We start from the raw sequence: 14288 nt of genomic DNA on the forward strand, positions 1-14288 counted from the left end.
TTGTTCAGGCTGACCTCAGATGGTGATCCTCCTATTTAGGCCTCCGAGTAGCTTGGGGCCATCACACCTGGCTTATTTTTGAGATAGTGTCTCGCTGATTTTCGCCTGGACTGGCCTCGAACCTCTTTCCTCCTGTCTGTACTTCCAAAGTAGTTGAGATTACAGGCCTATGCCACCATGCCTGGCTCATCCTAGCTTTCAAAGGAATTTATGTTGGGAAGTCTAGAGGAGGAGAAGAGGTGGCTTGGGTGGGTGGCCTACTGTCTGTAGTCATTGGGTTTTGGTAATATCACCTGTCTTTTACTTCCTTCACTTCCCGCTGTACACTTACGGTGATGAGTCCCACAGTTTGCTGTACGGTGGAATCCCATGAGGAGTCTTTAAAAGGTGCTCATCCCTGGCTCCTCCCGCTTGGTGTTTTTTAAAGAGTTAACAAGGGTATACATTGGGCACAGGGAACTTTTTTGTTGTTGCTGTAGTGCTAGGGATTGAACCCAGGACCTCACATATGTTAGGCAATCACTCTATCACTGAGCTGTATCCCCTGGCTGGGCATGGGGTTTAAAAATGTCCCTAAATGATTCTAATGGGCATGAATTTATCCCACTCTTATAGAGCTGTAGAATATCCTGTGTGGGCCTGGGTCTCCTTCTGTTGCCCTCTGCAGTCTTACAGTTGATTTGGTGTGTGTGTTCCTCTGTCCCAGGGGGCCTGCAGCCCCTACAGCCCAGGATCCACTATGTTGCCACAGTCATCTGGGCTTCCTTCTTTGTGCCTAGTGTGTTCAGGTTAACGCAGCTGTGGTAAAAGCCAGCCCGTTCTTTTACCTCCACCCTCTCTCTCTCTCTCTCTCTCTTAATGCAGCTGTGGTAAAAGCCAGCCCGTTCTTTTACCTCCACCCTCTCTCTCTCTCTTTCTCTCTCTCTTAATGCAGCTGTGGTAAAAGCCAGCCCGTTCTTTTACCTCCACCCTCTCTCTCTCTCTCTTAACACAGCTATGGTAAAAGCCAGCTTGTTCTTTTACCTCCACCCTCTCTCTCTCTCTCTCTCTCTGCATATCGACTGTTCTCTCTTCCCATCTTGCTAGATTCAGAACCATCCCACCCTCTCATGGCCTGGAGATTCAACCTTGAACCTCAGAAGTACAAATGCAAAGTCTGCAACTTTAAAATGGTACTTTATTAGGGTTGTTTGATAATGTTTTATTCTTCAGACCACTGCTCTAGATTTTTATCATTCACACATCCTGGTTCCTTTTCTACCTAGCCTATGTAATGGTGAGCTGTTTCCTGTTTTCTATACAAATCAACTGTCTCCTTGTTTTTATCAACCCCAGGAGGTGTGGGGGCCCAGGAGGGTTGAGGGGCGGAAGGGAAAAGGTATTTTCATACAAATGACTGTCAACCCCAGGCTTGCTCAGGTTATTATCTTTCTCTTTGGAGTGCTGTTTGGTGACCCTGTGTTTACTGACGCTGAGCTCACGAGCTCTGAGATGGACGCACAGTTCAGGGGCCCAACCCAGAATCAATGTGACAAGGCCAACCAGTGAGTCTCAGCCATGACTACACATTAGACCACTTAGGGTTCCACTCCCATCAAACTCAGCCAGTCTCCCAGGGTGCGGCTGGGTTCAGGTATTTTTAAACACTCTCCAGCTGATTATAAGGTGTTGGCAGGGGTAAGAACACCATGCAGACTTGCTCTTTAGCCCGTGCCCTCAGTGGGGAGAGTGCTCACCCCTGGTTAAGACAACGTTTGTTTCTGTGGCTGAGGATGCAAAAGTGGGAAAGCTCATTTGTTTAAGGCTTTGGGCCTGGAATTCCGGAAAGAGACAGTTCTGCCTCTTTGAAGGCCTCCTTTTCTCCGAACTTTGTAAAAAGTGACCGTCTCCTATCCCTAGTGCAGCTGTTTGCTTCAGTTTATCAGCTGCAAGTGGAGGCGGTGCTCTGCAAATGTTTGCTTTGTCCTGGGCAATCCTTAGATGTTTGCAGGCAAGCTCTTTTCTTTGGACTGGCAAGTGGAGGGTTCCTTAGGCTTCTGATGAACCTTCTGCTCTTCCCATTGTTCCCTTTGGGGGAGGCAGCCTTGAGTCCTATACTCTCAGTGTGTGTGGGTGCCACCTGGGAGTTTGTCAGAAATACTTATTCTCAGCTTCCAACCCTGCTGACTCAGAAACTCTGGGGCTGGGGCCCAGCTAGCAGGGTTCTAACCAGATCTCTAGGTGATCTTGAAGCTTGCTGAAGTGGGGGCCGAGTTTGCATTTCTGGCAGCCTCTCTGTTGATGGTGGTCCGAGGAACACACTTTGAGAAGCACTGGCTTAGTGAACCCACGGCCAAGAGGTCATGGGAGACTTTCAGTCCGTTTCCTGGTGTTAGCCTGCCAGTCAGTATTATCAGGCAGTGGAGCAGGAAAAGGATGACCAGAAGAGAGGGGAAGGAGGCTTCGGCTCCTTCATCCTCAACAATCTTCCACCAGACTCGAATCACACCCATAGTTTTGAGCTTGTCTCCTCCATGCTAATCACAATGATCGGATCGGTTTATATCATTTATTGTGTGTCTTCTGCATACAATAAATGTGCGACACTTATGCCCCTTCTCTCTGATTGTACACTGCTCTCAGTTTTCTTTTTTAGTAATGGGAATGGTGGCTTTGAAAACTCACAATGGTTGTTCCTTTTTTTTTTGTTTGAAAAAGTCTCAGATCGGTTTGTTTTTATATTTCCAGATTAGATTTTTGCTTGCTTTTCTGAGATCTGGGTTCATGGGTCAGAACTTCCTCTTATCTGAGTCATCCTTTATTTCTCATTCTATTGGGCCTCAGTTTCCCAAAGTAGAATTATTGTGACTACTATTAAGTAATAGATAAAGTTCCTATCACTCAGTAAACTTGTAATAGATGTTAGTGTTTGTACCTCACCTCAAATAGAAGGTGAGTGCAAAGTGTCTCACCTTTGTGGCTGACCACAAAGGCTGACCCTGACATTAAGACAAAGATAAAGCCTCTAAGAAGCAGTTGGGGGCATGGGGACACATACAGCCAGCCCAGGATTGGCCACAGGCTAGCAGCAGGCCAGACATAGACATCACAGATTGAGGCTGGGCTCAAGGTGAGTGTAATAGAATCCAGAAGAGTAGGTAGTTTGCCTGAGGATTGAGATGAGAACGAGAAGTAAAACCAGGGCCATCAGATAGGCATGGAGTGTGGCTACATGTGACACTTCCCCAAGACCTGAGTGGCTTGGGTGAACTTGGAAAAGCCTGGACATGCTTGGTTCCAAGCAGAGGGATTTCTAGTAGGCCGCCTGACTGTCTTTAGTTATTTAGAGGAGGTACTGACTTCAGGGACTTTGGAAGTGACATGTTTCTTGGCTAAGACAACCCCAACCAATCCTGCATTCTCCCTGTGACCTGCAGAGACACCACTAGGTTGGTTCCATGTTCAAGATGCCTGGCCTGGAGCCAAAGGGAAAGCCAAGGTTGCTTATTCTTTCTAACAGTTGTCAAACGTCTCAAAGCCAAGGACAGAACCTGTCTGTTTGTGGGGGTGATTTAGCCAGGTCATTTCCAGATCAGTAACAAGAACATTAGTGGCAGTAGCCATGGCAACAGTGGAGCCAGATGCCTCTCGCACATCTGGTCAAACTGTCGTGGGGATTTCTGCTGGAGGTTGATAAGATTACCTTTAGAAGGCTGCTCCTGCCATAGGAGGCTCTTCAGACACCCCAACCCCACCCCCATGAGCTGGGTGGGGGGTCAGTGATAAGGTGGGATCTTTGCCCAGCTGCTGAGGGGAGCAGTTAATCTGAAACCACAAAGCAGAATCCAAAAGTTACTAGCGAGCCAAGGTCAGCTTTATCAAGGAGCTCCAGAAACAGGCTAAAAGCCAAGGTCGCCAGTGGAGAAAGCAAGGACAGGGCTCGCCTGGGAAAATGGCTAGAATAGACACTGTTGCCAGGGCTGGCCAGGGTTCAAGGGCTCAGCTTGTAGTTGACCCAGTGGTTGATTCTGTGATTTATTATTTTTTTCCTTATGAGATTCTACTGTTAGATCTGAAGACAATTCCAGAGGGTTTCAGAGATGTTTTACACACGGCCAATAGCATTTACAGAAGTGACTTTTAATTCTGCCTTCTGTTTACATTTTTGAAAAATCACTGATTTCACTATAATTACTGTATTTCTGTTTATCAGTGACAAAGAACTAAAAAATAATGGTGGCCATAGATCATATGCACTACTTGGGAAGTGAATGACAGCTAGTAAAAGAAAATTTTATAAAAACAGGAAAAACAACAAGGCTTGAATAGAGAGCTATCTTATATCCCCAGAACCAAGATATTTAAGTAGTGAAGATGACATACTTAATATACAGTGTAATTTAGGGAGTTAGCAGTAATAGGGTTTCCATTGTGGAAACATTTTCTCAATATGGGAATTGAGAAAGCCCTAGTAACATCTCTGTGCAAAAATAATAGGCAGACTAACGGGTTTTTTGAGAAGGAATAGACCAAAGATATAAATCATGCTGTTGATATTTAAAATATGCTCTAAAGAGCATTTAACTTAGAAGGTACTGGATTTAAAGGAAACCAGTACATTAACAAAAACACAGTAGGGATTTCAGTAGCTCTAAACTTGGTGCAGTGGTCAAAAAGAAGAAAGGGATCATTTGATAAATGTCATTAACAAAAGTTGATAAAAAAACACTGATGTCCCCCTGACATCATTTGTTGTAATAAGCTCTAGATATTTTAAAGACTTAATGTTGAAAATAGCTCTTTAAAATGTAACAAAATGGTGCAGTTATCCAGCTGTGGTGGATGAATTTTTGCTAGTATTTGAGCAGTCAACTGATTAAAATGGGGAATTGAAAAGACCCAATCAAATAAAAATTCAGCAATAAAAACCTTAATTCTTTCTTGTTTGCTTTTGTTTTGTTTTGAGACAGGGTCCTGATATGTGACCCAGGCTGGCCTCAGACTCAGGATCCTCCTGACTTAGCCTCCCCAGTGCTGGAAGGCTCAGCTTCACCTTAATCAATTCTTGAAAGAAAGGGGAGAGGGTAAAACTATTTGAAATAAACCAAAGTGGTAAGACTAATATTTTTAAAAGTAAAAGAACAATTACAAATTTGTAGGTTAGTATTCTCCATGAGATAAACAGTTGAAGGACACAGATAAATAGTAATAAAAGTTAATACACGCAGCAAGCTAACATTTGGGACTATTTAGACTTGCTAATAATAAAAATGTGAGTTAAGAAAAGGGTAAATTTAGCCAGGCACTGGTCAGTGGCTCTTGCCTGTAATCCCAGCTACTCAGGGGACAGAGATTAGCAGGACAGTGGTTTGAAGCCAGCCTGGGCAAATAGTTTGTGAAATTCTATCTCAGAAATACCCAACAGAGAAAAGGGCAGGTGGAGTGCCTCAAGTGGTAGAGTGCCTGCCTAGCCAGTGTGAGACCTGAGTTCAAATCCCACTATGTTGAAAAAAAAAGGAAAAAAAGTGTAAGTTTATTTTACACCTATTGAAGTAGCAAAAGTGACAAAGTTCAGTGTTCGTGTGCTTGTGGGGGAAACAGACACCAAGATTGCTGGTATGTTTTCTGAAAAGCAATGGATCAAAATGAAACAGAAGCTCCCTCTGCACCGCCCCTGCCAAAAAAAAATCACCAGGCCCTTTGAGGTAGCTCCCAATGGGATAATTTCAAGAAAGTACAAGAAGACAGGAGATTTGTATGGGAGACTTAATTGTAGCCACACTATTGACATGGTGAAAATTTGCCCCATCCCTAACAGCCTGCGGATTTGATCATGGTTATGGAGTTGGAGGACATTAATATGCCATATATCAATGATGTGAAAGCCACCAATCTGAGGGCTTTGGCGATGCTGTGCAGGATGTGTAAACGTAAGAGTAGACTGAGTCTGTTCCTCGGAACTGACAACTGTCAGATTAGGCTTGTCTAATGGGCGCTCCCTGCTATTCAAGTTCCTCAGTGATCAAATCAGTGCCTCTCAGACGTCCGTGGGACTAAGTCAAGCGCTCAACTGCCGTCCATGGCTTCTATGTGGCAAAGTTCAGATTACAGCACAGAAAGTTCTATTGCACAGTGTTAACCGGAATTATTAACGTCCTCAAGTAAAAGAAATTTTCTGTCATTTCCTATAGAGCAGTTTGGATAGACAATTTCGTTCCTATGCTGTCACAAGTAGCATAGGTGCACATTGGTATGTAAGTCAGAGCTGATGCAATGGTGAGCGATTCATGTAATTAAAATGGTAGGTACATTGAGTTATCTTACTGACTTTTTTGTATCTCTTTGACTTTTTTGTCTCTCTTTCTCAGTGGACATCGATTTCTGGGGTTTTTTTTTGTGTGTATGTTTTGAGGCAGGCAGGGTTTCACTATGTAGCCTGGGCCTCCTGAGTGCTGGGATTACAGGCATGCATCACACAATGGTTTCTTACCAGATTAATTTCCATTTCTTTGCCAATTTTTCCTCTTCTCACCTTACAGAGGTATATACAAATGATAATGTATACTAGGAGAGTTACCGTTCCAAGAAGTACTGCAATAATTAAAGTCAGATGGATGGATGTGGATAATTTTTTTTATTATTATTCGTATGTGCATACAAGGTTTGGGTCATTTCTCCCCCCTGCTCCCACCTCCTCCCTTACCACCCACCCCGCCTCCTCCCTCTCCCCCCACCCCCTCAATACCCAGCAGAAACTATTTTGCCCTTATTTCTAATTTTGTTGTAGAGAGAGTATAAGCAATAATAGGAAGGAACAAGGGTTTTGCTGGTTGAGATAAGGATAGCTATACAGGGAGTTGATTCACACTGATTTCCTGTGCGTGTATGTTACCTTCTAGGTTAATTCTTTTTGATTTAATCTTTTCTCTAGTTCCTGGTCCCCTTTTCCTATTGGCCTCAGTTGCTTTTAAGGTATCTGCTTTAGTTTCTCTGCGTTAAGGGCAACAAATGCTAGCTAATTTTTTAGGTGTCTTACCTATCCTCACCCCTTCCTTGTGTGCTCTCGCTTTTATCATGTGCTCAAAGTCCAATCCCATTGTTGTGTTTGCCCTTGATCTAATGTCCACATATGAGGGAGAACATATGATTTTTGGTCTTTTGGGCCAGGCTAACCTCACTCAGAATGATGTTCTCCAGTTCTATCCATTTACCAGCGAATGATAACATTTCGTTCTTCTTCATGGCTGCATAAAATTCCATTGGGTGTAGATACCACATTTTCTTAATCCATTCGTCAGTGGTGGGGCATCTTGGCTGTTTCCATAACTTAGCTATTGTGAATAGTGCTGCAATAAACATGGGTGTGCAGGTGCCTCTGGAGTAACCTGTGTCACAGTCTTTTGGGTATATCCCCAAGAGTGGTATTGCTGGATCAAATGGTAGATGTTTAGCTTTTTAAGTAGTCTCCAAATTTTTTTCCAGAGTGGTTGTACTAGTTTACATTCCCACCAACAGTGTAAGAGGGTTCCTTTTTCCCCCCATCCTCGCCAACAACTGTTGTTGGTGGTGTTGCTGATGATGGCTATTCTAACAGGGGTGAGGTGGAATCTTAGCGTGGTTTTAATTTGCATTTCCTTTATTGCTAGAGATGGTGAGCATTTTTTCATGTGTTTTTTTGGCCATTTGAATTTCTTCTTTTGAGAAAGTTCTGTTTAGTTCACTTGCCCATTTCTTTATTGGTTCATTAGTTTTGGGAGAATTTAGTTTTTTAAGTTCCCTATATATTCTGGTTATCAGTCCTTTGTCTGATGTGTAGCTGGCAAATATTTTCTCCCACTCTGTGGGTGTTCTCTTCAGTTTAGAGACCATTTCTTTTGATGAACAGAAGCTTTTTAGCTTTATGAGGTGGATGTGGATAATTTGTGAACAAAATATACTCCCCCAATCCTGACCTAGCTGTTTTATCTTTAAAACTTCGTCCTTTTAAGTTGTATTCTTTATGCAGCATTACAGGATGAAAGGATTGATCGTGGCTAAGTGAAAATGGACATTTCTTTTTTTGGCAGTACTGGAGTTTGAACTCAGAGCCTTACACTTACCTAGCCAGGTGCTCTACCACTTGAGCCTGTCTGCCAGTCCTTTATTACATTGGGTATTTTTGAGACGTGGTCTCATCAACTGCCCAGGCTGGCCTCAAACTTCAATTCTCCTGATCTCTGCCTCCTGATCAGCTAGGATTACAGGTGTGAGCCGCTAGCACCTGGCTTATAGATATTTCTTTTGCTTTGTTCTGTGATGTGGAAACACTGACTATTGTCACCTTTTCTTCTAGGAAATTATGCAAATATTCTCATGAGATTCTTTCAGAAGATAATTTCCAAGTGCTGAAAAAACATGAGCTCTCTGGGCTTAACCAAGAGGAATTAGCAGTGCTCCTTGTCCAAAGTGACCCCTTTTTTATGCCCGAGGTAAGTTATGATGATACCTCCTCAGGGACAGTGGGAAGAGTGTGGTGATCAGTGTTGTATCATGGATAAGTTGGAGTAGGCACAGAGAAAACTCAAAGTCAGCACCAGGGCTCTTCAGGTGGCAGTCAAAGCCCTTAGTGACCTGAAAGGCTCCGGAAATTGCCATCCTATTTGAGGAGTTTTAAGAATTTGAATCTGAGGCAGAGGCAGGAAGATTTCTAATTGGAGGTCAGCCTGAGTTGCATAGCAACTTCCAGCCCAGTCAGGCTCTATCGTTAGAAAGAAAAAAGAAACAAGATAATTTTCTTTAATTGAGCATTTGAGAAACTTTCTACCTAGCAGAGATCAAATTTCAAACAGTTGCAGGTAAAACACATATACTTTTAGTTTGCAAAGTAAGTTGATATCCAAATCTAGACTTCTGCTTTTGATGGTACTGGGTTTTGAACTCAGAGCCTCACGCTTGCCAGGCAGGCACTCTACTGCTTGAGCCGTGCTTCCAGCCCTAGACTTTTCTTTTCAGACTCCTTTTATGATGTAGGCCTCACTTTGGGTCTTGTTTGTTGCTGGCCATCTGATCTTGATTCTCCTAAAGATTATCAAATTCATAAATATCTTTTTAAAATTTATTAAGACAGGGTTTTACTATGTAGCCAGACTGGACTCAAACTCACTATACTGGCCTCAAATTCTCAATTGTCTTGTCTCAGCCTCTGAGTGCTGGGCTTATAGGTGTGTCTCACCACACCCAGAATTGCTGTCTTTTAACTAGTCTGCAGACCTTTTCTGCCTCAAATAAATCATGATTGCACTTCATTAAAGACTGGAATATGCCTGTATTTCTCCCCCCTCCTGCTTGGTATGCCTCTGCTGTCTTCAGAAACATTTGTGGGGGCTGGAGGTGTGGTTCAAGTGGTAGAGCGCCTGCCTGGCAAGCTTGGGGCCTTGAGTTCAAATCCCAGTACCACCAAAAAAGAAAGAAATGTTTGTGGTTGACCTTTCGTTAATGAGCGTGTGGCAGCTACCCGAAGGTGTCTTGTTTCTGGCTGCTCACTCTCCCTTCCGTAGATCTGCAAGAGCTACAAAGGAGAAGGTCGGAAGCAGCTCTGCAGCCAGCAGTTGCCCTGCGAGAGACTCCATGTCTGCGAGCACTTCACCAGAGGAAACTGTAGTTACCTCAACTGCATCAGGTCTCACAATCTGATGGACAGAAAAGTGTTGGTCATCATGCAGGAGCATGGCCTGAGCCCAGACGTCGTGCAGAACATCCAGGACATCTGTAACAACAAGCACCAGCGGAGGAACCCTCCCGGGGCCAGAGGTGCGCTCTTCCCTGCTCTGATTGTGTCACTTGCACCTGTAACCGCTCTCCCTTCTAAACCCTGACCACACGCACGCACCATTTTAATACACTTGCAACCACGGCACAGATGTGATGTTACAACTCCCTCTTAGTGCTTAGCACTGGTTCCCCAGATTTAAAAAAAAAATGCATGTTATTTTTCTGAAACTGATTTTTTTTTTCTTTTTTGGAAATGGTTTATAGGTTATAAGGAACTTTTACCCAAAATACCTCATGGTTGTTCCTCACAGTAAAACCATGAAGAAAGGCAGATATATTAACCCCACGAAAGGGGTGAGGGAAATGAAGCTTAGAAATTTTTTAAATGATTGCAGTATTGTCATACTGGGGCACATTGTGACATTTCCAAAAGTGCTTACAATATATATTAGTTAAATATAGCCTCTCCATCTTTCTCCTTTATCTCCTTTCTCCCCATTCTTGGCAGTTTCAACAGGTCTCATTTTTCCAGGGCTTAGAAATTTTAAGCAACTTTTATTGCAAGTGGTGTTACATCAGAATGTGGGGTATTGTAATGAATGAATAAAAAGTCATGTTTTCACACCTCACACCCCTGGAGAGCAGCAGAACTTATACCCGTGTCCCAACTCCACCTCTCACCTCTTCTCCCCCACCGTAGGGCTCTGCACAGGGGAGCATGTGGAGGAGAGGGGGTGCGGTGAGGTTTCCCTCAGTTTGTTGTGTGAGAGAGCCATACTTGTTATCACGTCTAGTTAGTTTGCCGAGTTAACTGTTTTGTTGACGGGAGGAGGATATTTTCTTCTGCTGTGTTACTGTTGCTCCCTCCTTCTCACACAGTTGGATCTCTCTCTCTCTCTTTCTCTCTCTCCCTCAATGAGCACACCAGCATACCTCACACATATACCTGCACATCTTTCACACCTTCCCCACATAGACGTCACATACATGCACACACCACACACACTCCGCACACTTGCCCTTTGCCCCTTCCTTCCTCCTTATGACTCATGAAGAGAGGCCATTGCCATATCAATTTTGGTGGTAAACTTGGGCACTGGGGGACTAGATGAAGAAATAATGGGAATATTTCTGACTCAATTGAAACCATACCTTGAGTGCATGGTTCCATTTTCTGCTTGAGTATGCTGAATCCTCAGATGGTCAAGTACACCCATGCTGCAATGGGAAAAGTCTAAATGAGTTTTGGAAAATGCTCTCAAATTTGTCCTCAGACCCTCCATTCACCATGCAGTGAAAGTTGGCTCAGAACCAGGACATAGAAGCAGCCCCGCCTAAGGGGCTTGAGGAGAGGGGGGCTCCTTCTGAGTCCCAGGAGAGAAACAGAAGACCACCAGGGTGCATCTCTTGTCCACTGTGATTACCCACTGTTACCCACTGTGATTGCAGAATGTCAGGATTCCTGCTTTCTCATAAGGTCTTTATGCACCAGATTAGGACAAGTGACTTAACAGAACTTGGGTAGCAAGGCTGGAAAAGCAAAGAGGAGGAATAGAGCTAGGAACTCAACAACATGAACTGTAACTTTCATGATTTGGCTTTGTTTTGGTTTTCTCTTCCCAGGTCCTGCCATGAATCGTAGGGTTGTGACAGCTAGAGGGAGAAGCAGAAGTAGAGACCGACTCTTGCAGAACAGTCAGGAAGTTCTCTCGTCTGCCTCAGCTTCTGATCAGAGGTCCTGCACGTCCAGCCCTGACATCATTGTCCTGGAGGATTCCCTGGAGGATGAACCTCTGGACGACCTCACCCACCAGTTCAAGTATCTGGGGAGTGAGGACCTGGCCAAGCCTTCCTCAGTGCCACCTAAGGCTGCTGGTCTTGGAAGGTCAGGTCAAGTGGGAGCAAGCCAGAGGTTTTCAGAGAACGGTGGTCAAGATAGCCTCTTTCATAAGAATCATTCTGCCTCAACACCAGGTCAAGCTGCTGTCAAATCTCCTCTTGGTTCTGCACATACAGTTGAAGCCATGACTGCCAGGAAGGGCCCTGGCATGCTTTCTTCAGACCCTATGAATGTCAAGGGCAAGAGTGGGACTCAAGACATCCAGCATGTCCCTCTTTTCAATAATAATGTTGATGAAGTGGCTGCGAATATACCTTCCATAAGATCTTTAAATTACAGACCCACCACCAATGGTCAGAGAGAGATGGCATTGTCTAGGAACCATCAGAGCAAGGAGGCTACTCCCCAGGATCTCCTTACCCATCGTGACCCGGAAGCGACATTTCCGAATAGTACATACAGAGGGAACCCAGTCTGGGCTTCTACATCTACCCAGAATACACCAAGTCACTCCAGTCAAATCGTGGATGAAGCTACTGATGGAGATAAAACTGGCGTTACAGGTTTTGGCTTAAAAACAGCAGCCACTGGGGGAAAAGATGCGTTCTATTCTGGAAGTCAGGGTCTGAGAAGCCAGGTCCCAGTCACCACCCCTGCACAAGTCAACAGAGCTGCACCCTATGGGACCCACAGCCAGAGCTCCATCCACGCCACTGTGAGCTCCACCAGGGAACTCTCAAGGAGGACCCCAGGCTCTGCTCAGGGTAAGCCACTAGACAGAGGGACTCCCTTGTCCCTACACAGAGACAGAGACAGTCTACACTGAGCAGCTGTGGCTGGCAGCTAGAGTTGGAGGGTTGTGCTTAAGGGGTGGCACTGGGGAAGGAACTGATGTATGGAAGTGATACATTCACCTTTCAAGAATCAGAATGGTGCAGCTATAGTTTCTGCCACAACTCTCATTGGCCCTATGTCTATGTGTCATTCTGTGGAGGTGCTGTCTAGGCGCTCAGGAGCAACTTGTGAATTCCAGGAAGCTTCTAGAACGTGGTCCCCGTTTAGATATTCTTTCTCATTGTGAGACCAGGTGCTGCTTTTTTGGTTTAAAATATGAAGACCAGCATTCATGAAGTTTCTTTCATTTCACAGGTTCTATAGCTGGTGTCACAAACACCACTTCTAGGATGGATGATCTTGACTCACAGGAAATTTGTCCAGACCATCTGTCCAAGGGCTGTCAACTTAATAGTAAGTTACCTAAGACTTTCTAGAAGCATCTACCTTGAGCCATTGTAAAAAAAAAAAAATGCTGCGATGAGGATAGGTACACCAATATTAGCTGAAAACCCTTCTTTTACTTCTTTTGGGTAAATACCCAGATGTGGAACTGGTGAATCATATGGCAATTCAATATTTAATTTTTGATGAACCCATTTTGCACAGTGGCTGACCATTTTTCATTCCCACCAGCAATGTGTGAGGTTCAAACTTCTCCACATCTTTTTATTAGCACATTCTCTCTTCCCTCCTTCCTTTCCCCTCCCTCCCTCCATCCGTCTCGCTTTGATTTCTTTCTTTTTCTTTTTTTTCTCCTTCCTCCTTCCTTCCCTTCCTCCTACTTCTCTCCCTCTGTCCCTTCTCTCTTCATTTACTTTTTCTCTTCCTTTTCCTTTCTTTCCTCCTTCCCTCCCTCTGTCCCTTCCTTCCTTCTTGTAGCCATTCTAACAGAAGTCAGGCAAGGATGATAATGAATGCTTATGTACTTTTGAAAACCAGCCAAGCCTCAAACCCACTCTATGAGTTTCCCTGTAGTGCTTTTTTTGTTGTTTTAAAGAAGTCACACATCTTTTGGACATTTCAAAAGTGACTTAGCATAACATAATGAAACATTTGAAAAAGAACTATTTTCTGAATTCCTATATTATAGGCTTCTAACAATTCTTTATTCAGCAAGCACTCATTTAGTGGCCATCTTTTGCATCACCAGCCCCATGCCACTCTGCAAAGGGGACATAAACCAAGCGATGATGCAACCTTTTCTTTAACGTGTATAATTAAGGTGGGGCATCAAAACAGTCACAGAGAAGAAACTGCATAAAATAAGTAAATACATGCTATCGAAACCCAATCTGGGTTTTGGATACTGACTATGGCACTTAAAAATACAAGAGCAGGATCAATTGGAAGAATCTTTCTGGAAGAGACAAAGTTTAGCCCCGGCTTTGAGGAAATACAAGGGGTTTCCTATATTAATATATTCATTTGGAGTGGGGGAAGATATAGAAAGGGTAGCTAAATTTATAAGCATCTCAGATTTCCATGTGGGTAAAGTGACTGCTTTCTGATGAGTTTCCATGAGTAATAATGGAACCCAAATAGTGGATGTGGGCCAATGCCAGTAGGAGCCTACGGGAATAAAAATATAGACAGAACATAACTGGCAGAGTGTGAGCAGCAGGCCTTGATGGGGAAAGTCAGCAGTGAACTTAGTTGAACTGGTTAGCATCCTGCCCGGACCTTCAGCCCTCCTTTCTGTCTTTGTAGGCAGCTGCAATAAAATCCACTTCCACCTGCCCTACCGGTGGCAGGTATTAATTTCAGACACCTGGATGGACCTCCAGGCCATGGAGAAGATTGAAGAGGCCTATTGTGATCCCCAAACTCACATGTAAGTTGGTGGCTGGATCCACAGCATCATCCAAGGCAAGCTTATGCTAAG

General features: G+C 44.1%; 1 protein-coding gene across 1 annotated transcript in view; it reads left to right on the plus strand.

Moving 5' to 3' along the window:
* The window catches only part of Zc3hav1 (zinc finger CCCH-type containing, antiviral 1), a 44547-nt gene that overhangs the window by 12065 nt on the left and 18194 nt on the right, over nt 1-14288 (plus strand). The window contains exons 2-6 of the mRNA XM_074062208.1: nt 8312-8447; nt 9516-9768; nt 11353-12333; nt 12719-12817; nt 14114-14237. Of these exons, the coding sequence (XP_073918309.1) occupies nt 8312-8447; nt 9516-9768; nt 11353-12333; nt 12719-12817; nt 14114-14237 (1593 nt within the window). The remainder of the gene's footprint in view (nt 1-8311; nt 8448-9515; nt 9769-11352; nt 12334-12718; nt 12818-14113; nt 14238-14288) is intronic.

The sequence above is a fragment of the Castor canadensis genome, chromosome 2 (assembly GCF_047511655.1).
Source record: "Castor canadensis chromosome 2, mCasCan1.hap1v2, whole genome shotgun sequence".
Classification (NCBI taxonomy): domain Eukaryota; kingdom Metazoa; phylum Chordata; class Mammalia; order Rodentia; family Castoridae; genus Castor; species Castor canadensis.